The sequence below is a fragment of the Durio zibethinus genome, chromosome 21 (genome assembly GCF_047325235.1).
Source record: "Durio zibethinus cultivar Kanyao isolate XHJ-2024 chromosome 21, ASM4732523v1, whole genome shotgun sequence".
Classification (NCBI taxonomy): domain Eukaryota; kingdom Viridiplantae; phylum Streptophyta; class Magnoliopsida; order Malvales; family Malvaceae; genus Durio; species Durio zibethinus.
In genome coordinates, this window is record NC_143182.1 from 6,651,783 (window position 1) to 6,674,230 (window position 22,448).

General features: G+C 33.0%; 2 protein-coding genes and 1 pseudogene across 29 annotated transcripts; 2 read left to right on the forward strand and 1 right to left on the reverse strand.

The window, feature by feature from the left end:
• The first annotated feature begins 314 nt into the window (after nucleotides 1-314).
• Nucleotides 315-4,092, forward strand: LOC111305225 (protein indeterminate-domain 12-like). Of its 2 annotated transcripts, XM_022902552.2 has the most exons (4): nucleotides 315-523; nucleotides 1,138-1,293; nucleotides 1,361-1,757; nucleotides 2,982-4,078. In XM_022902552.2, exons 2-4 carry the CDS (start codon nucleotides 1,140-1,142, stop codon nucleotides 3,727-3,729), a joined length of 1,299 nt encoding a protein of 432 aa, XP_022758287.1. In that variant the 5' UTR covers nucleotides 315-523; nucleotides 1,138-1,139; the 3' UTR covers nucleotides 3,730-4,078. The 2 variants fall into 2 exon arrangements, with proteins under 2 accessions (XP_022758287.1, XP_022758286.1); XM_022902551.2 differs by having other exon boundaries at nucleotides 315-1,293; nucleotides 2,982-4,092.
• A 3,182-nt stretch (nucleotides 4,093-7,274) lies between these two features.
• Nucleotides 7,275-16,285, reverse strand: LOC111305226 (uncharacterized). Of its 27 annotated transcripts, none has more exons than XM_089750424.1 (9): nucleotides 15,964-16,242; nucleotides 15,495-15,824; nucleotides 15,219-15,346; nucleotides 13,906-13,996; nucleotides 13,730-13,748; nucleotides 13,058-13,170; nucleotides 12,579-12,659; nucleotides 10,277-10,354; nucleotides 7,275-7,547 (listed from the first exon to the last, which is right to left on the reverse strand). In XM_089750424.1, the coding sequence occupies exons 6-9, from the start codon at nucleotides 13,100-13,102 to the stop codon at nucleotides 7,458-7,460; spliced, it is 294 nt and encodes a 97-aa protein (XP_089606550.1). In that variant the 5' UTR covers nucleotides 13,103-13,170; nucleotides 13,730-13,748; nucleotides 13,906-13,996; nucleotides 15,219-15,346; nucleotides 15,495-15,824; nucleotides 15,964-16,242; the 3' UTR covers nucleotides 7,275-7,457. The 27 variants fall into 27 exon arrangements, 8 of the variants coding, with proteins under 8 accessions (XP_089606550.1, XP_089606548.1, XP_089606544.1 ...); XM_089750422.1 differs by having other exon boundaries at nucleotides 13,058-13,179; XM_089750418.1 differs by lacking the exons at nucleotides 13,730-13,748; nucleotides 13,906-13,996 and having other exon boundaries at nucleotides 12,579-12,654; nucleotides 15,964-16,040; nucleotides 16,199-16,285.
• Nucleotides 16,286-16,665: 380 nt separating this feature from the next.
• LOC111306432 (transmembrane emp24 domain-containing protein p24beta3-like) lies at nucleotides 16,666-18,758 on the forward strand (annotated as a pseudogene).
• Nucleotides 18,759-22,448: the final 3,690 nt, after the last annotated feature.

The following is a 22,448-nucleotide window of genomic DNA, read 5'->3' on the forward strand; positions in this document are numbered from 1 at the left end:
TTGAATGGACAATGTTAATAGCTACTATTAACTAGAAGTGTGTAATTCTAATCATCAAAAAATTGATAATTTTTGTGTATGAATTAGTGGCCATGATGCAAGAAATCAAGAGTTCAATTATGGATATAAAAGAACACAATCTAAAAGCTTAATAACATAAGCCAAAAATGTTGATATATGAACTGAAGATTGTTGGGTGTTTTATAACAGGAACAAAGGAAAAGACAGAAAGTGCCAACGTCAGAGAGTTCAAAAGATAAATTATTATTAAAACTATAATGGAGAAAATTTTTTTTTTTCTGAATCAAGTGAGCTGGTGCCTAGTCCTTGCTTTGAGCAGCCACCTCTCTCTTCCCTCTGTAAAATTCCTAGCGTTTCCTTTGGGTTTCTTAGCCTTTTTTCCTCACCTGAAATTTTATTTATTTATTTTTGGGGTCTAATTTTACCACCCCATCTCTCCTTAGTCTGCCAGTGTAATCATCACCTGCTGTACTCTGTTATCTACAGAACCCTGGTCCTGAAGGTCTCTCTCTTCTCTCTCTCTCAATCTATTTGTGAATCTTTATATACACATAAACGGATAGAAAGGGGAGGGTTACTGGGTAGTGGAGAGGTTTAGAGAAAAAACCATCTTATTGTCTGTATTTTCCTCATGTTTTGATTGCATGGGGAGAGAAATATTTCTCAGCTCTTGTTGGTTTTCTAAGAGATAGATAGGAAAGAGATATATATGATCTGAATTTCGTAGCAGAGTCGATCAGACAAGCAATCCATGGCTAGATAGCGACTTGGAGAATAACCCATCATCATCATCTCTTCACGATATTTTGCTTTTTCCTCCCAATGAATGATGCCTTTCTGTATCTACATGTCACTGCCACCTGTTTATTAACAAACCTGTGTTTAGTTTGTGTCCAGAGAGCTAGGGATTCTCTATTTCTGGGCTACTCTTTGCTGCTCTCTTTCTTGTTGTTTCTTTCAAAGGTGCAAAGTGGTCACTCTTTGAACAAGACCTAATAATAAAGTGGAACAAGATATCAAACAAACAGAGAGAGAGATCAGACTAGTCTTCTGAGGTTTTCTCTTGTTTTTCTGTCTTGAAGTTTGCTTCTTAATTCTCAGGCATGTTTCCTGCAGCTATGTCCAATTCTACTTCTTTGTCTGAGGAGGCTAGTTTTTCTTCTGGTACAAGAGTTGAAGACTTTGGTCGCTTAAATCCTATTGTTTCAACCATTTCTCCTCAGCAGCAGCCAGAAAAAATTAAGAAGAAGAGAAGCCTCCCAGGGAACCCAGGTAAGACTTTGTTAATTCCCATCTCTCTCAAATTTTCCATTATTTTAATCGTTTGGTGCTTTTACAGATCCAGATGCTGAAGTGATTGCTTTATCTCCAAAAACGCTATTGGCTACCAACAGATTTGTATGTGAGATCTGTAACAAAGGTTTCCAGAGAGATCAGAATCTTCAGCTTCATAGAAGAGGCCATAACCTTCCATGGAAGCTGAAGCAAAGAAACAGCAAAGAGATAAAAAAGAGAGCCTATGTTTGTCCTGAGCCTACATGTGTCCACCACCATCCTTTAAGGGCTTTAGGTGACCTTACTGGAATCAAAAAACACTATTGCAGAAAACACGGAGAGAAAAAGTGGAAGTGTGAGAAATGCTCAAAGATCTATGCTGTTCAATCAGATTGGAAGGCTCATTCTAAGACCTGTGGAACAAGAGAATACAGATGTGACTGTGGAACCCTTTTCTCTAGGTAATTTTTTATATCTCTTTTTTTCTCCTAAAAAAATATTAAAAAAAAACCATAATTGAGATGTTTGATCCTTTTTTAATTATCTTTTTTATATTTTTCTTTTTTTTCTCAGTTTTCCAACCTTTCCTTCTTTATAAATTTTGATGTTTCTTTTCTATGCTATTCATCACTTATGGACTCTAATGGGGGATTCATAGAACTCTTGGTCTTTAGTTCAAAGTGGGAAGTGTCTTTAAGGCCGTTTTTGTTTTTGGTTTAGTGGGTTTTTTTTAGTTGTTCTCTTACACAAGAGTGGTAAGCTATGCATGGAATATATCTGGAACTTAAATGCAGCGGCAGGTTTCGTTTCGTCGAAGTAGACACTAATCACCATTAATACAAGTGTCTGTTACCGGTGACCTTGTGAAGAGAAACTGAAAGCAATGCCTCTGAAATCTGAACCAGCTGCCATGTTCATGTCTGAAAAATAAACGATATAGTAAAAAGATAAGGAACAGTCATCATAATCCTTAGTATTTTATCGTATTCTTCACGATTCAATAGCTATTAAGCCTGCATTATTACCAGCGTTCTTGACTTTATTTTTCTTTCCTATATTCTTCTTTCATATAGCATGCCATCATTAATTTGCAGAAAATACTGAATCTCTGAAACTTTCATCATGAGTAAAACTGAATAAATCTGCAAAAATATCTGCAGACGATTTTGCTTTTCTTTTTCCTTCCCCTCTATCAATTAGATTCACGTTTCAATTGCATATCTTTGCTACATGGATGAAGAGATCTAGTTTCAAAATACTAACAGTATCCATCATTATTTACCAAATGCTTGAAAATTTGAGCCATCTTTGCATGCATACTCTTCAATTAACTGTCATTCATCTCTCTCTCTCTCTCTCCTCCTTTATATTTGATCAACAAAGATAGTTTCTCCTTTAATTTTCTGTAAACTTATTATGATACATAGCGCATGCACGATCCTAAGTCTATCCCCTTTCTTCTTTCTATTCCATAAGCGAGAACATCCATTCTATCTTTTGTCAAAATCCCACATTCACTTTCTCTTTCTTGAGGGATAATCAAACCTCCATCTGTTAAACCATTACAATCTAAAACCCCTTAATTGATCCACCATTACACATCTGTGTCATTCATTTCCTCTTCTTTTGCTTGCTAATGCAATTAATTACGACCTTGTAAATTTTTTCTTGTGAAACCTATGTAGGAAGGACAGCTTCGTAACTCACAGAGCATTTTGCGATGCATTAGCTGAAGAAACTGCAAGACTCTCAGCCAACCAACTTGCCTCCACAGCCACCACAAATCCAGCTCTCCACCATTTGACATCCCATTCCAACCCCAACTCATCTTCTCCTTTCCCTTTCCAATCCCATATCTCTCTCCACCCATGGGTCGACCCTACTCAAACTTCTAACCCTAACCCTAATAACCCACTTCATGTCAGGCCTGAGACTCTCCATTTCGCGCCATTCTTCCAAGAACCCCCGCCACCTCCAAAGGCCCTCATCACCTCACCCTTCCAAAATCTCCACGTCAACAACAACCCTTCCTCCAATGCTGCCATGTCGGCCACTCCTCACTTGTCAGCCACAGCTCTCCTTCAAAAGGCTGCCACCGTTGGTCCAATCGCCTCGCAAATAAACAATTACAACACCAACAACAACAACATGTCGAGTCATCTCTCCCCGGAGTTCTTGGGCTTCACGGCTGGAAACCTGGCCACGTGGCAGAAGAGCTGCGAACGTTTCACCAGGGACTTTCTAGGTTTGACTGGAGACCATCACCATAACGGTGGTGGCAATGGGAATGTTAACGTTAGCATGAACGTGAGCGATGTGCTAGCCTATGCGGGGGGAGTGGAGTTGCGTCACCTTGGGAGAGACCCCTCGCAGTTGAAACCCCAACGTTTTGGATTCGCTGAACCTGCCTCGGAAACATGGGGTGGCTGTTGAAGGAGAAAAAAAAAAGAAATTGATAAAAACAGTGAAAAGAAAAGGGTAAAATAATAATTTAGAGATAGCCCTTCTTATAATGACATCAATGCCCTTTTCTATGTTTAGGGGGAAAAAAAAGAGTGAGAAAGAAGGGCCATAATATAATCCATGGAGTAGCTAGTCACCTTCTTTTCAGCAAAAAAGAAAAAAAAATTGTAATTTGAGTTTTAATTTCCCAAAAAAAAAAAAAAAAAGCTTAGTAGTTTACCTGCATTTTGTTTAAATTAATTTAGTCCCTGTCAATCTTTCGACTAGTGTTCAATGGTACGTAGTAAACTTGTTCATCATAAGGGAATATTAATTTCCTAAGAGAAATATTTCTATTTTGGTTTTGTACATAATATATTTTATTTTACTTTTTATAAATAGTAATTTGATGATAAAAATAAAATTATTAATGTATGATTTAAATTTTAAATTTATTAAATATCACAAAATAATTATATAAATAAATCATACATTTTATTTTCTTGAAAAAAAAAAATTAGTTGCTAGGTGTGTGAATGGTGGATGGCGGTGGTATTGTTACTTTCTTTACAAAGGAAAAAAAGTCACACGCAAAGCATCTATACAAGTACCTCTCAAATTTTCCTTTATTGGTAATGTCCTATCTTTTATCATGACAGCTATTGAACATGGATCACAATTTTTTTTTTTTAACTACTATATGAGTTTGAGGGAAATTATACTAAAAAAAAATTTCCCCAGTCTTTTTGTTTTTTTGAAAGGCAAGAAATATTTATCGATAAATATTATTAATTTTTATAAAAAATTTTGCCGTCTTTTTCTTTCACAATTAAGTTGCATTTGTCTTGACTAGCTATGTGAGGTGGACTCCATGAAAGAATATACACCAAGTGGAGAAAACGCCCAATGGTTATGAATTATCCATCGAGAAAGTTTTAACTTTCAAGTTTTTTACTTTTACTATAAACAGCAAAAATCGAATGAATCTAAAAAATATTCATTTCTTTGTTCAGTCTCCTCTCTCCTAACCTCCCCTTCAAACAATATCTTTGACATTTTGAGATAAAAGATTGGTTAATTCCCCTTCAGTCATGGACTTAAGTGAAGGTCTCAAGCTTAGATTTCAATTTATTTTGTAACTTTGCAAAGAGCGGTCCAATTGATATGATTTGTTTTCTACTCTATATTCACGTCTTGACATGATGTGGAAATTATAACTCGAAATTTCATTTATTCTAAGATCAATTATAAGGAATTTAAATAGAAATCGTAAGTTTGGAAAATAAGAATGGATGTACAATTTTATATCTTTTCTTTCTTTGAGAGAATATTTTTTACAAGCAATAATTTATTTTCAAATGGGCTGTTATCATCTGCTCAAGGGAAAAAAAAAAAGAAAAAAAAAGGGAATAAAGGAAGGAATATTCATTCATCCGCTATTAGTTCAGTCTTGCACGTGAGTATTCGTTCTTCTCTCAATGATGATGACCCTACACGTACGCTTCATGGATTGAAATGCCTGTAATGCACGCAATAGACTTACCATTGTACCCTTCGTTTAAAGCAACAGAATTAAGAATTTTACAGTATTAAGGTAGCGAGAGGAGGAGGAGCAGAAGAAAGAGATGAGGTAAGCATGTCGGTGGAAGGCCAGACATTGTTCTCTTTGGATTGACGATCCCGCCCTTCTAGTTCTCCCTGCTAACCTAGTTGACGGAAGCACAGAACTGACAGCTAGCCCATATTTAGAAAAAAATTAAAAATTATTTAATCATATGATCATCTAACCAAACCCACATCTGGTGGTAGGGCTGCTTCTGAAATTTCTATTTCTCTAATATCACAGCCAAAAATGGATGCATTTAGAGTTATCTCTTTTTTTTTATATATGCACCAAAGGAAAATGATGGTGTAAAAGTTCATGCGTGCGTGTATATATATATATATATATGCATATTTATTTATAATAATGATTATTAATTAATAATGTGCAAATTCTTGAAGAAAGCTCAACACGAATCACAAATAACAAGAAATTTGAATGTTTTGAGGTGCTCTTAATTCTGAATTATATTGCATCATATAACTAACAAATGCAGGTCTTCCCCATAAGAAGTATTAAATGAGTTGTATTGGGCTAGTATAATTCATTAAAAAATTAATTCATATGTGAATGGGTTGTATTAATTTAACATTATTATTTAATTTGCCTTGTTAGTAAGGCTTATATGATGATTTATTCACATATGTGTTTTGTCTTATTCTAAATTTTTCATAATCAATCTTTAAGTAATTTTTATTTCATAGTTTTTTTTAAATGATAAATCAAAATAAAAAAATTATAATTCTATTAATAATTTAAATATTTTATAAATAAATTTATTGATACAATTTAATTTTTATAAATTACTAACATAAAATATAAAAAGGATAAAAAAATTCATTACATAATAAAAACAATATAAAACATAACTAAAAATCAACAGATTAAACTCATTTATAATATTTATAAACTAATATAACACAACATATTAATACTTGTATATCATATCATATTAATCCGTGTGTCACGTATTAACATTAACTTTTAATATCAACTCAATGAACTCAAAATTTTAATTAAACAGGACACAAATATATTTATAATAATAAATCATGCTAAACACGATCCCATGTCATGGCAGCCGATTTGACATCTCTATTCCCCACATTGCCTATTCCTTGCAAGGTGGTCAAAGCTCAATTCACTTTACAGGCATTCATGCATGATTGATGGTATATACGTGTCACCAATGAATAAGGAATGTTGTTATTAAAGAGTTTAATTTTAATTCCATTGTTCACAAAAAGTACTCTCTCGGACAAATACTACATTCGAAACTCTCTTTTTGATATTTCCAGGTAGAAAATTACAACTTATAATTACAATAAAGTTAAATCAAGACTCAACAAGGCAAGAACTCATGTCTCTTTTTTTTTTTTTTTTGGGAAATTGTATATGTAAAGTTAGGTCCAATTCCAAAGAGTTACAAAAACCTCTTGAGAAAAAGAGAACATTTAAAAGATGGAATTAAAATAAAATAACTAATCGCAATATAATAGATCATTAATATCGAATCTATTGACTAATGCAAGTGAACGTAATTGACTGCCAGAACCAGAGTTACCAAACCATATGATATGTGACCATTTCTTTGCAAATTCAATCACATCTTTTTTTTCCTTTCCTCCTCACAATTCGAATTCCACGTAAGGACTGGTTGGTAATCAATTTCCAAGAAAAAAATTTTCCCCAATCACTTTCTTTTGGGATAGTAAGAAAGAAATTGGAAAATACTATATACTAAAGAAGTATGAAGCCTTTTCTAAAGAGGGAGGGTTGGGTAGGGGCTGTAAAACTTGTTTGTAAGCGTGAGTGAAAAGGTTATGTGAAATTGCGTTTACGTTTTGGTGGTCCAGGACGTAGTGGTACTAAACCAGAAGGAAACAAAAGAGAAAAAAATAAATAAAAAGAAGGACACAGAAGAGGAATGAATGAGAGATGAAAAAATGTCAACGGTTATGAAAAAGATGCTCGATGGAACTTTGAACGTTTGAATCAATAATTCAGTCTTTTTTTCCCTGTTGCACCTTTATCAGTTTCTGTGCCTGTCCCCATATCACAAGCCTTCGGCTGGCAGCTGAACTTACATGATATGAAGTCCAAAATCCAAATAAAATTAGGCATCTGCTTCCCTGCTTTGATTGCGTGACCCACCCGATCCATCCCATCTGCATCTGGCATCTGAATGTTTCGAGGTCTTACACGTCTACACAAAATTATTTATTATGAGATTGAAGGGTAAGCATGAAATTGATTTTGGGCTACTGACCAGAGCTGTAATTAGTAAAATGCACCAACCCAAGTTAGAGAGAGTAGCTCAACTTTGCCTAATAACAAATAGTTAAAAGCATCAATTCAGGTTAAAGAGAGCAGTTCAACTTTGCTTAGTAACAAATGGGTTGTCTGTCAATTGTTAGGAGATCAATCCAATTCATTAACAACTTTAACCTCCTAAAAAAATAAAAAAGATTATAGCAAATCCTTGTTAGTATATACAACCAGACATTGAGAGAGAGGAGAGCCTTGGGATTAGTGAAAGTAGAAGTTCAGTGCTCATGGGTATATCCAAGCTTTTGGGAAGTATGTGATAGTTGCAGGGTTAAGATACAATATACATGCCATTTGCCCACTAAAAAAGACTGCCCTTTTTTTTTGTTCTTTTTTATTATTATTATTATCTCCCTTCTGCGCAAAACCAAAAGCTTCTCTTCTATTCCCACTTCTTTCCTCTTTCCCCTTTCCTCTCTCAACGGCACTTGCATGTGTCATCTCAGTAAACCTTACTTTTGCCCTCTTTCCTTCCCTTGGCTTCCCTTCCAATCCTAATGATTAACAAACCCTTCCTTTCTGTGCTTTTTCTTTTCTTTTACCCTCTGCTGCAATTCCCCTCCCTCTCAGTATTAACATTCGCACGACAAATGAATATATGAAACAGATATTTTGTATGACTTTCTTCATCCTAAATATATAAAAATAAAAGCACCTTTCTACCCTGTTGCTAAAGCCAATAACTTTAAAAGCCCATTTTCATTAATACTTGCTATTTTCATGAATAAAAACTTTAAAACTTAGCAAATAGAAGCTCAGCAAAAGATAGTTACAAGAAAGGGACTACAACAAAGAGATTCACAATAGATACGATCCAATATGAGTAGAAGGGGTCCTCATTTCCTCACTACTAATGGTCATTTCTAATAAACTCATTAAGGAAAGTCCACCGCATCATGGCAATCTTAATGCCCATTTCAACAATAAAATAATGCAGGTTGGTGTCATTGTGCGTGGATGTGGTTAACTTCTAGGAAGACTGCTGTCCCCCTACTTTTCTTCTCCTTAATGCACATCAGTGTTCCACTAAGCAGATACTTATCTCAAGTTAAATTAACTACACCCGGCATCATGCTCACCATTTTCATCTAGTTCATGTACAAGGGATTCTTTCTCTAAAAATGTTTATGCTAGCAACACAATCTTAATGAAACATTCAGAAAAGGCAACGGGAAGAGCTTTGTAATTTGAATCATACAGGATCTAAGCTTAACCGAGATATGCTGCTCTATTCAAGGTTTGTCATGATTTATATTCTACAAAATAGTTGTTGACTTACATGTAAAAGTACTGATTGCAACAGAAAGCATCTGAGATTAAATATGCATTGATTTGCTATTTCCAGATCACCTTGAGACTAATTCTCTAAAGAAGAATGTGTCACGAGATGTCTCGCCCAACACACAGGTTTGGTACATCAAAATTCCCTCCCAAGTATTTATCCAATAAATTTTTGAATGCCTTCAACACAAAAGTATAAGACTAAGAATGCAAAAGTTCAGAATTTAATCTCTGTTGGGAGTATGATGCATCATAATTCAATAAAATTTACTATACTTTGGATTGTCAATTTTCTCACAGAAAAGATTCCAAAACCTTCAAAACATATGCACCAAAATATTATTTGGTAAGCTTGGAAGAATTTACAGTCAACCTGCATGATGTTGATGTGTGCCCTTGTGCAAACATGGCCATTGTAAAACATGCTAAAGCAATAAACATGCATAAACGCTGATGTAATAATGATGGGAAAGAACAAAAAGGACAATGAAAATAAGTGCAGCTATAAGGAAAGTTAAAGACTCCAGCTTTTTTGTTTGGGGGGGGGGGAGGGGGTGGTGAAAGGTGATGGATCAGAAAACCATAATTAAGTAATTCAAAGTTTTAAATCAGATTTATTCTGCACAGCTGTAAGAAGGGAAAGACAAAGCCTAAACAATACCTAATAGAATCGCAATTTTGATGACGATGCACAAAAATAAAAATTAACATGATTGGGCACAAAGGTCCAAAGAGCAACTTTATTTGAAATAATCCAGAGCAGTATGAGTAGAATCAGATGATGACCTCTTTTTCATCTATCAAAGCCACGAGGGGACAGGGTTTTCAACACTTGACTCATAACTGAAAAACTCAGCAAAAGAGATAATAATTGCAGAAGGATGGCGAGAATAAACCTAGCAAGCTTCCATGTTGTTTGCATTGTCTCACCCATCTACTAACAAATTTGAATCTCTTGCTGATGAAAAAAATGTGAAAACCAAAGAATTAAAACCAACCTTGAACAACAAAATTTTTATCCTTTGTGCAATTCCAATTAGGCCTGTCATAGTAAACCACAATGATGGACTGATATGAAAAACCATTTACATTAACCAACACGTAGTTCTGGATGAGGATTGTATTTATTCCTCCAATCAGCTCAAACTACCCATCCACCTCTCCCTCTCCCCATCCACATAAGAAAATTAAACTTAAATAAAACATTTCTTGGACTTGTATTTGAGCAGAAAATTTTTCCTTATATCTCAAATCTCAGAAACCATAAAATGATAACTACTTATATTCTGTTCTGAAAGAAAAAGTTATACAAGGTCAAAGCATCACCTGATGTGCAAATGTTTCTTTCCTGTTTAGAATGGCATCCATAGCTGCAAATTGGTTATCAAATACACCATAGAAGACCTGGTAGAATTTGTTCCTGAAATCATGAATATGAATAACATAGTGATGCCAAAAACCACTACATTAATTAGAAATGAAAAACTAAATCATAACCCAAGAAAAATTAACATGTATTTGTTCAGAAAATAATAATAATAACATGTACTGATCTTTAGTGTTCTGCTTATCTATCTCATCAAATTTTTGAGTGAGGATTCTGCCCCCACCAGTAAAAGCAAGTGCAGTATTAGAGCTTCAAAAGTTCAGGGGAAGTTGTGCTGGAAAGTGATAGAACACAAATGGGCAGCTATTCCATCAATAAAAAAGAGAAAAAAGAAAACTAGCAAGGTAGAATGAAAGAAAGCAAGTCAATTTAGAATAGTAAAAAGAACAATAGAGGAGTTAGAGTAAAATTTGATAGGTAAGCCATTCATCAAGCTATTGTTTTAAGTTCCTTCATGCGGAATCAAATCATCAATTTACTATCTCGAGATCACCCTGCAAAAATTAACATGTACAGATTGATCTTCTTAAGAGTTCTGCTTATCTATCTCATCAAATTTTTGTGTAAGGACTTCTGCCCCACAGGTGAAAGGAAGTGCAGTATAAGAGCTTCTAAAGTACAGGGGAAGTTGTGTTGGAAAGTGATAGAACAAGAATGGATAACTATTCCTTAATAGAAGAGAGAACAAAGAAAACCAGCAAGGTAGAATGAAAGAAAGCAAGTCAATTTAGAATAGTAAAAAGAACAATAGAAGGTGAGTTACAATAAAATTTGACAGGTAACCCATTCATCATACTATTGTTTAAATTCCTTCATCCAGAATCCAATTTTCTCATATTTTGTTTTCCACAACAAGCATTAGAACAGGACAGAAGCCTTACTTGGACAAGCACCAATTCAGGAGTAGATGCAACATAACTTCTTCAATTTTAAAACAAAAATAATAATATAGGAAGAATAGCTCAAGAAAATAGTTCCCAAATTCAACATAATTCAAAATAGCATTATGAAAATTCAAGGCACATAATGAAAGTGTACCAATGTTTCTATGAGATTGCAAACCCACCAACATTGTGGGAAATAAATCCTGAAAGATGCCAGGTTCAAGGATCCAGAGCATTTTAGGTACCGGATCATCTTCTAAATGATATACTTTAGTCATTAAAGTTTATTTTGCTTATCTCTTGCATAACACATCAAACCATTTGTTGAATTAAACAACACTGGTTGATTTTGATCAGAAGCATTAGAGCTTCCAAAGTTCGGGGGAAGTTGTGCTGGAAAGTGATACAGCACAAATGGTTAACTAACTATTTCTTAATAAAAAAGTAAGAGAACAAAGAAATCCAGCAAGGTAGAATGAAAGAAATCAAGTCAATTTATTATAGTAAAAAGAATAATAGAGTGCGATTTGCAATGAAATTTGATAGGTAACCATTCATCAAGCTATTGTTTCAAGTTCTTTCATGCAGAATCCAATTTTTTCATATTTTGTTTTCCACAACAAGTGTTAGAACAGGACAGAATCCTTGCTTGGACAAGCACCAATGCCACCAACCATTAAGATTAGACATAACTTCTTCAATTTTAAAATAAAAATAAAATATAGGAAGAATAGCTCAGAAAAATAGTTTCCAAATTCAAAAAAATTTAAAACAGCATTAGTGCAAATTCCAGGCGCATACTGAAAGTGTAACAACGTTTGTAGGAGAATGCAAGCTCACCACCATTGCAAGAAACAAATCCTGAAAGATGCCCAGTTCAAGGATCCAGAAAATTTTAGCTACTGGATCATCTTCTAAATGAAATGTTTCAGTAATTAAAGTTTTATTTTGCTCATCTGTTGCATAACACATCAAACCATTTGTTGAAGTAGACAATGCAGGTAGGCTTTAATCAGAAGTATTAACCTGGTCATGAGCTAGAGCAACTAGTTGATGAAAAGCCTGGACAGCATAGGGTTCCAATTCATGCAAAAGAAGGCTATGTTGTTGTTCCTTCCCTTTCAAATCCCTTCTCTGGCTAGCCTAATCCAAGCTATAATCAAAATGATCTACTGAAAAAATTATCAAGTTTAATTCACACAGAATGCAAGCAAAACAATATTAGCGGCTTTCATTTCATTATCAATTAAAAGAAAAATCTAAAGGACAACATGACGAAGCAAAACAGTAGATTTCTCGGAATGTTTATCTTTTCTTGTTTTTGGTGAAAGTCAAGCATGCTTTGTCAGAAACTGACCTTTGTTACATGGCTGCTCAGGTATATTTCTCTGCTGTCTCTACATAACAGTAGAACCCTTGAGAAGTACTTGGTCCTGTCCTAATAGAATACCTAACTCAGTGGTTGATGGACCCAGGAAAATGAAAAGGAAAGTAACAACTGAACAAGCAGAGACTAGTACATTTCAATCCACAAAATTTCAGAATAAGTGGCGAAACATAAGAACAACGCTGTTTATCACATTAACCAATGCTGCCTAATTCATCATCTATCATGTTTCTAGTCCACACTGGTTAGAGATAAGCAACAAGATATCAAAAGTTCACTGAAGATTTAGTTTATAAAACTCTGATGAGATAATTTGATATATCAGTGGCTTTCATTTCCTTATCAATTAAAAGAATAACATGACCAAATAAAAACATAACATAGGTTTCTCAGAATGTTTATCTTTTCTTGTTTTTTAAGAAAGTCAGCATGCTTATTAGATACTGAACTTTGTTACATGGCTTCTCTGGTATATTTCTCTCCTGTCTCCACATAGCAGAAGAACCCTAGAGAAGTACTTGGTCCTTTCCTGATAGAATGCACAACTCAGTTGCTGATGGACCTGGGACAACTGAACAAGCAAATAATGTAGTACATTTCAATCCACAGAAATAAAGAAAAAGTGGTAAAACATAAGAACAGTGCTGCTTATCTCCCTAAGAATTGATGAGATTAAAAAACAGTTCAGAAAGCAGATGAAGAATTATATCTTCCACCAAAAAGTTCAAGCTTCCGTACAAGATACAGCTACAAGATAAAAATTCCTGGTCGGGTCAATAAGATCATTAAAAGCATTTCGATTTATTTATCTCTTATTTTACATATAATGGATTTGCCTGGACCAATACATGATTTAAACCCAAATTTCTAAGAAAACAGTTTCCGTTCTTTAAATGAGCTATTAATGCAAAGAAAAATATCTAAAATTACAATTCTGGAGATGGGTAAAAGTTCTGCAAACTCAAAGACTACAATTCGGATAGAAGTCACAATCAAGAATAAAGATTCACCAATAAGCATACAGTGTATCATAGAATGTTGAAATGACCAGACAAGAGGAGTGTTGGCCCAACCAAGAATCAAAAACATAACTGCAGCAAAAAGCATAGCAGCATGCATACCTTTTCTCTGTCTGTCAACCTTCACATAACAAGTTCATTCCATGAGAAACAGAAACTCAAGTTAGCTTACAATATTAATAGTGATTAATAGAATCATTTTCATAGGCAAATATGGTAAGGATAAAAAATATTTTAAAAAGCAAAAATATTAAAAACATTTTGTGCAAATAATATGCCTTCATATGGTCTGCAAAGCTAGACATTGTGCTGGAGCACCACCAATAATTAACAACAATTGTCAAATCATCGCCATCTACTTGGTGGAACCTGTATCAATAGGAAATGAAAATCACCTAACCGAATGGTCTATAAGAAACACTGTAGCTCCAACAAGAATATATTGTCAAGAGGAAAAAGAAAAATAAAACTTCTAATGGTTAGTGAGTTTGTATTATAAACCAAACAGGCAGTGATGAAAAAAGCAAGCAACATTTAAGTTTTAAAAATGAAGTTAAAGGTAGGCCTTTACTCAATGACATCAAGAAAAGACAATAAAGTTCCTAAATCTTTTGTAAAGGCTAAAATTCTCCTTCACAATATTTACTTTATAACTTTGTCTTATGAACAGATGCCCTCACAGTATATGCTTCACTAGCTCACTATGTCTTTTATGATTCTCTAGAACAGCTGTCAACAGAAAAGTCAACTCACAAAGCACCAAGCAACTTTACTTTAAGGTTCGGTTTTCCTGTTTAAAACAGTGGCTATAGTACAAAATCAAAGTGCTAAGGCATCCAAGTATTTGGTTGGTTCCAAATTTCAACAATTCCCTTAGGGTAAGGAGAGTTTCCAAAACTGGTTGTAGAGAAAAGAGAATAGATTAGAAGTATTTGTTGTATCAAAAAAGATTCAATGTTTTTTTTTTTTCCTTCAAGGACAACACATTCAATAGGATTAAATAGCTTTGAACTTCTGGTCAAAAGGAGAAATAATTTCAAATGGGCAAATAAACTGAAAAAAAGCAAATATTATAAAATGAAGTACTCAATCTTATAAAATAGGAGATGATCAAGTGACCCACCAACCCGAGTAAAAGGGAAAAAGCACATATCGCATTTAGCTAGGAAGTATTATTGAATGTACACTCACTCACATCCTAGTCAGTATCACTCTTGCCTTCCATTTTCATAAAAATGCGTAAATTCCACATCAAAATCACTGTTGGAAATTTCTAACTTCTTATCTCCAAATTCAAAGTATAATTGCCAGACTGACAGCACTACATTGGCTACACTCATAATCAAATCTAAAATAAAAGAACTTTATAGAAGAGGGCAGATGCTCTCTGTCACTTATGAATAAGATGTACTAAACTTGAAGAGAGATAGAATTGATATTGGAGAAAGAAAGACCAGTGTTATTCTGAAACTTAAGGGCCAATTAAGATAAAAAAAAGAAAGTTAAGGGAAGCATGCTAACAATGCTAGCAATACTCTCATAGAAAGTAAGAGCTTAACCTTACCAGCCTACATGAAAAAAAGTGCATCACCTGCATGAAGAATAACCTTCTGAGAGTATTCCATGGAATATTTTGCTCTTGAATGAATTGAAAACTCAGGGTTTTCCAAAGACACAGAACTGCCAAGAGAGTTTTGCGTTTTGCTCGGAGCTACGATACTGTTAAAGAAATAAAAATTTGCAGTTGACAGTCGATCATGTAGCCACGCAAGATTTCAAAAACGTTTCTTTTTCTTAATCAGAGCCACTCAAATACAGAAAATAAAAGCAAATTAAGTCCTTGATGAAGATAAGCAAAGTAGCATACCTATTGTTTGAGGCCTCCCCATATATAGGCATGGGACATAACTGGGACTTGCAGAAGGGTTCCATCCAGTGGGTGCCATTAAGATTTAACATAATTTTATCAATTTTAAATACGAATAATAATATAGGAAGAATCGTTCAGGAAAATAGTTTCCAATTTCAAAAAATTCAAAATAGCATTGATGAAAATTCCAGGCGCATACTAAAAGAGTAATATACTGAAAGTGTAATAATATTTGTAGGAGATTGCAAACTAGCCGCCATTGCAAGAAACATGTTCTGAAAGATGCCCAGAATAAAAATCCAGAGAATTTTTTGGATTTCAAACTCACTGCAAAATTTAAAAATAAACATTCTTTTTACTAGGAAGAAAATAAGGAGAAAAAGAAACGAAACTGATTAAAACAATTACAGAGTAAAAGTTCATTATATAAATTTATAAAAAGAGAAGCAAGGATTGAAGAGAAAACCTCCACATATCAAGGCCGCCATTAGAAGGATTCCACTCGCAAATAGATTTCCAGTCGTTAACGCGTCCAACGAACACCTTTGGAAACAAAAACAAATCGGTTACCTAAGAATGAAGCAAATGCCACTGTATAAATTAGCAAAACGAAAGAAGAAAAAAAGTTGGGTCTAATTTTTTTCAAAATCTAACGGAGAATGGAAAAAAGAGTTGAGAGAACAGAAGAATAGAGTAGGAACATTTAGGGACTCAATCTGAGAGGAAATTCGGAGAGCGTCTTCTAGCTTTTTAACCGTTGGGCAAAGTTTTTATATAATAAAAACTTGAAGAGAACAAAAAATAATATAGGTAAAAAATAAAAATATGTATTTATATAAATTAAACTTTTGCTTTTTTAATAATTAAATCAAATATATAAATTTATGGAATTTTATAGTAATATTTATTTTAATTTTCTTGATATTTTCCGTAAATCAATGAATTCTATTTATATATTGTCACTTTCTTTAAATAACAGAAATAATTTGTAGGTGTTTATTTCTTTATATTCAAAATTTATCAAGTTAAATAAGTTTATATGCGTACATATACGTATATATGAGATGAAAAGATTCGAATTTAACTTTTTGAATTGAAAAATATGTATCAATTATTTAATTACATCTTTCATGTTACTATAAATTAATTTTAAATATGTTTTACAAATATGGAAGAAAAAAATTTGTCATCATCTAAGTTTTTACATTTGAATCGTGGTTCTGATCTGCTCTGTTTGTAAGATGGTGGAACTAATTATGAATCCATAATAAACCATACTACCCAACTCCTTAACTTGTTTTTCAAAATTGCAAACGTTGTGCCATTCAAGATTCATTAAATACGTTCAAAGAAACTAATAGAACTCAATCCGTGTAAACTAATAATAGTAAAGATTTTAAAAAATCAAATGGAGACATTTATCAAATTTGTGTTTGCAAAATTCATTTTTGTCTTGGGATTTCTTCGTAGTTGTTATGTCTCCCATGTTTTTTCTCTTTATGTAACAGTAGTGGAAGTCTAATGTGCATCCGAGCTCGTCCTCTCTGAAGGAGATATAATTTCTGGAAGCTTCGTATTCGTGGATCATGAAATTTTTTGGAATTCTGAACATCTTGAAATAGATTTCACCGTAAGCTCCACTTGAATTGTCTTCTTCATTTTTTCCTCTTCGAAATTGTATTTTTTGTGGTTACAGTTTTGCACACAGGATTTGTTTGAAATAAGCTTGAAAATCATGATTTAGAGATTCATAAGCCAATTGAATTTCTTTTTTTTTTTTTATGCAAAATAAAAGGGTCATATTAATAATAGTATGATATGTCAAAATAATACTCGCAACCTAAAACACAATATATATATATATATATGTATATATGTAATCAAATCTTTAAGTCTCAAAGCTTTAGCGTGAACTAATTAAAAAGTTGTCACATTCTTCACTTTTGGCAGAAGACACATACGAACCCTGCATCTCTAAACAGTATGTTACCATTAACTTTTTAATCTTTTGTCGTCCTAATGAGGGCTTTTATGCGCAGGTGACCTCTCTAGGTGGTAATCTAGTGCACTCTCTGAAAGGAACATCGGGAGATAAGTTTGAGTTCAAAGCCACAAGACGAGGAATTTATCATTTTTGTTTTCATAATCCTCTTGCCCCTCCAGAAACCATCGCCTTCTACCTTCATGTTGGTCACACCCCTGATTAAAATGACGTTGCCAAAAATGGTTAGTTTTCCATAATATATATATATATATATATATGTATATATCCAAAAAATTTTGCACAGGTTACATTCTTCTTCTTGATGATTATTTGACTGTCAAGTGTGACCTTATGGGCGGAACATTTTGATACTGTACGTGTTAAGATTGCTGAGCAGAATGAGGCATTGGAGTCTGTTATAGTCAAGCAGAAGTATTTGAAAGCACGCGATGCTCGCCATAGATATATATAGTTTGTTTTTCTTATCTCCTTTTTATCTGTGTCCAATGTCTTTTTTTTTTTTTTTTTAATTTTATAAATCTGAAATTTCATTCATCCAAGATAGCAGTGATATGCTATAGTAAACAACAATTCACAACTTTACAAGTAATCAAATAATAAATTCTACTATCTGCTTATTCTACCGTAATAATATTAAGGCTCCATGCATCACAAAAGGCTTTATTAAATAACATCCCTAGCAATCCTATTAAGCCCATGCAACCTAATTCTAATAGCATTTTTTATTCGATCCATCACCTGCGCTGAGGTCTCTTCCATTTGCTTAAATAGTCGATTATTTCTTTCCCTTTGTATCACGCATATGTACGCATTCCATGCTAAGCATAGTATAATAGAAATCAATGCTCTCCCTTTCAATCTCTTTTCTGCCCAACTTAACTCTGTAGTCCAAGTCCCCACTCCCCTACTGATTCTACATAGCTGAAGAACCTTTTGTCAAACTTCATTTTGCAAAGTTACATCCAAAGAAAACATGATCCCTGGACTCCTCTACACACTTGCACGGAACCTCTATTCCCCAAGCTCTCACAGCCCATATGCAGTGGGGAGCCTGTTAGTATTGAAACATGTTTTCTAACTCTAAAAAATACGATCTTGCTTTTCTTTCGTTGGTGAGTGCAGCTAGTGAGAGTACATGGAAACATGTGATCTTGTATACTCTTATCGAATATCTCTTTTTAGCTGCTTCAAGCGTGCTGCAAATTATGTTTATTCGCCGTTTGTTCAGTTTGACGGTTGCTTGCAACAGAGTCTAACTTACAAAGTAAATTTTTTTTTTCAAACTCTTGTTTTATGTTATTATTAGCCAAAAAGATGAGACTATTATATGAATATTACTAGTAAGAAGTATGTTTAATTGTTTATAGTTCAACTCAACTACCTCAAGATCACCCAACATTAACCCCACTAGAACCAAAAATTGATGATTGTTTGTAATAATTATGCCCTGCACGTGATTCAAACAAGCATTCCTATCCTTTATTCTGCTAATACAACAGACGCAAAGAAAATGCCACGATTGCGGGTGGCTTAGCCATCCACGGTCAACTAAGAAGCTGGGTTTAACGGGCAGTCTAAACATCGTCGCAAAGTGATCACTTTTTCCTTATTTTTTTCTTTTTCCCCACAATTAAAATCCAAATCGGGTATTTGAAGGTTCTTCCACCAAGTTTTCCGCTTTTTTTTTTTTTTTTTCACAAATGTCATTCCATTCATTTTAGGTGTCATCACATGGTCATTCTTCCACCTACATCTCAATATATTTTTCATTTTACTATTTTTTTTTATCTAAGATCCTGGTACGGATAAGTATCATATGTTTTGAGTTAGTGTGTGAATTTGATATTATATGACTTTTTAACACTTTAATTAAAATATAACCAATTACTCATTAATGTATATATATATATATATATATATATATATGAGTTTATGGAAATATTGTGAGTGTGCATCATTGTGTTTAAAAAAATTAGTCGAATTTGTAAAAGGAGGAACTCGTTTTTTTTTTCAATATGAATTCAATTATTAAGAGGAGTATTTAAAAAATAAAATTATAAATGCATTAATTAATGTGAAAAAGTATGTTCTAAAAAAATAAATTTAAATAAAACTTGAAAATATCCCTTACCATATTATAAAAAAAATTGTGCACCATTTTACATATATATATATATATATTGCTATAGTATTAGGTTGAGAATTTTTATAATCTTTATCTTAAAGTCATATTTCTATATGAATTTGAGTATTTGATTTAACCATAAGTTTACGTATCTCTGATATTATAAGGTACTTCAAATCTCTCTTATCTCAAATAATAATAAAAACAAATGTCATTCGATATTCAAATAAAATGTAAACTAAACTCCATTAACAAAATCACTTCAAGGCTTCTTTGAACAAGTTTAGGTGGCCCAAAGTGCATGGCCTACCTATTTCAACCTTTTTCCTCCCCAAGTTGGTGTCAATGTAATTAGTCAACGACTTACCAAATTAACAAATGGCTCACTAGATCTGGTGGTACCATGGCATTGGTGAGTAGCAACAGAAATACAGCCAAATAGGTTATGGTCAAATATGAAAACGTCAATGGAGATGTCACCAATTTGTTGATAAAATTAAGAGCTAAAGGTAGGCCAATTCAAATTCTAACATCATCTAATTAAAAAATTGAATCTTTTAAGCCACCGTATTTGCAAATTGCGCAAGTAATGCTAAAGGGGGAAACATTCAAAAGTTAAAAAAAAAGTCAGCAAATATGAAAAAGCTAAGAACCAGTCTCTTGCTTCTTTTCTTTTATACTTTATAGGCCGCGACTCCCGCGCGATCTCAAGTTCCAAACATCATGGCGTGGGCTCCACTTTCACGCGCTTTGCATTTTTGGTGGGCCTCACCACTGATATCTTCTCCCCCCCCCCCCCCCACACTTTTTTTTTTTTTCTAATAATAAAATTTTATTCAAATTTCCCCCCTCCATAATCACCTCCATACGCGCATCTTGGCATATTTAACACTTCAAGTTTTCAAAAATCAATACAAGTTTTATGAAATCGTGGAGATCCTTTTTAAATTTTAGTATTGTTTTATTAAAATCATTATACTAAGAGTACCATATTTGCTTATGTTGTAAATAACAATAAAATTCATTACCAAACAAAAAGAAATCTACCAAAAACATCATATTCTCTGCCGGTGGAAGCAATTGGAGAAAAACGACCCAATTATAGCTAATATTTTAATTCTTAATTGGGCCAATATCACGAGGCTGGCGGAATATTAGAATTCAGAATTCGTGCAGAAAATATGTGGGAAAGACATGCTTCGTCTTAAGATCACTTAATCTATTAACAAAACTTGATTACTCTCTTGCCTTCTTTGTATATAAAGTATACTAGGGCAAGCATTTCATGTCTAACACTTTTATAAATTTATTTAGTGAGGAAGTGGGGAGGGTGGCACCTCCTCACCTCTTAATTCTTCAAATACATGCTTGCAACTTTTTTTGACAGATTGGTATCTCTGAAACTTTTCTTATTGAAATTCAAGATTAATAATTTTTTGTATCCCATAATCATGTGCATGTGATGAGACTCTGATTGTTCGTTGTTAGTTTCTCTTGAATAATCTAAAATGTTTAAGGTTTGAATTTTTTTTTTTTTTTTACCTCTACATGTATCAAAAGAAATTTAATTAAATATATATATTTTATATATAAAAAATGTCAAAATCTAGAAATAATATTAAGGGACTGGTTCTCAAATCCTACCTACCCCTTTCTGTTCACTACAGTGGAAATTAAGAAAAAAGTAACTTGGTGTCAAATAGATGGACTTAATCCATTCGGTGCAATTTATTTTTTATTGTCTTTACGGCTTGCTTAAAAGGGTAATTACTTCTGCCTGCTGCTACCCTAAATTAGGTCCTCTGTCTGATTTCAATTTCACCCAAGTTTCTCCTTTAGAATTGATAGGTGAGAAGGAAATCTCCATTTCTAAAACTAATATATGCAAAATTAAAGTTTATTTATGTTTTTTGCTCAATTCCGTTGTGTATATTCATGTCACGAGGAAAGTGAAGAAAATAACCACATATAATAATCAATGCAATGACCGAGTTTTAAAAGCCACAACTGTCTTTGATATAGGCATTGTTTTTTTTTTTTTTTTCTTTTGTAACAACTATGATTAATAAAAAAATAAAATCTAGCTAGTTGTTACTTATTAAATTACTATTTAATTTCACTTTTTTTTAAAGATGTACTTTCTTCTTTAACTTACACCTGTTTACAAATATAATCATCATTTGATCAATAGATTTAGATTAATTTAAATTTTATTTTGCACATAAATTTTGTAATTCATATATAAATTAAATTTGATTTAAAAATTTATTTATTAATAAACTTCATTTTTATTTGATTTTAATTGTGAATTTAAAAAAATTTAATCATTTTAAACTCAACAAATTGAGCCATCATATCTAAATTAAATTCGATTTAAAAATTTATTTATTAATAAACTTCATTTTTATTTAATTTTAATTGTGAATTTAAAAAAATTTAATCCTCTTAAACTCAACTGGGCCATAAGCAAAACTTTTTGAATAAATGAGTCTGATCCGTCTGTTTATAAACAAATTTACTTGCTTTTATCAATGTAGTTTGTAGTATCAACTACATTGCTTTAGCGGAGTGGATGCAACGAAAAGCAAAGTTCAAACTTCAAATTCAGCTTTATCCATTAAATTATTTTAATAACAGTTTTTTTACTTAAAAACAAAAGCATGCCCTGGATTTCTAAGTAGAGCAGCTTGACAGACACATTTTAAAGAACGCTATCCCTGATATGCCTTTGTTGTTAAGGAATACTATAAAGCCAAACAAAAATACGTATATATCAAAGTAAAAAAAAAAAAAAAAAAAACCTGATAAACCGCCAAAACGG

Bases quoted from the DNA above. Each gene is read 5' to 3' on its own strand.
- LOC111305225 (XM_022902551.2), top strand. From the start codon at position 1,125: ATGTTTCCTGCAGCTATGTCCAATTCTACTTCTTTGTCTGAGGAGGCT. The intron at 1,294-1,360 runs GTAAGACTTTGT...GTGCTTTTACAG, and splicing joins AAGCCTCCCAGGGAACCCAG to ATCCAGATGCTGAAGTGATT. The intron at 1,758-2,981 runs GTAATTTTTTAT...AAACCTATGTAG, and splicing joins TGTGGAACCCTTTTCTCTAG to GAAGGACAGCTTCGTAACTC.
- LOC111305226 (XM_089750418.1), bottom strand. The intron at 12,655-13,057 runs GTTCAGTATCTA...CTATTAGGACAG, and splicing joins CAGAGAAGCCATGTAACAAA to GACCAAGTACTTCTCAAGGG. The intron at 7,548-10,276 runs GTGATGCTTTGA...AATTTTGTGTAG, and splicing joins AAGAAACATTTGCACATCAG to ACGTGTAAGACCTCGAAACA.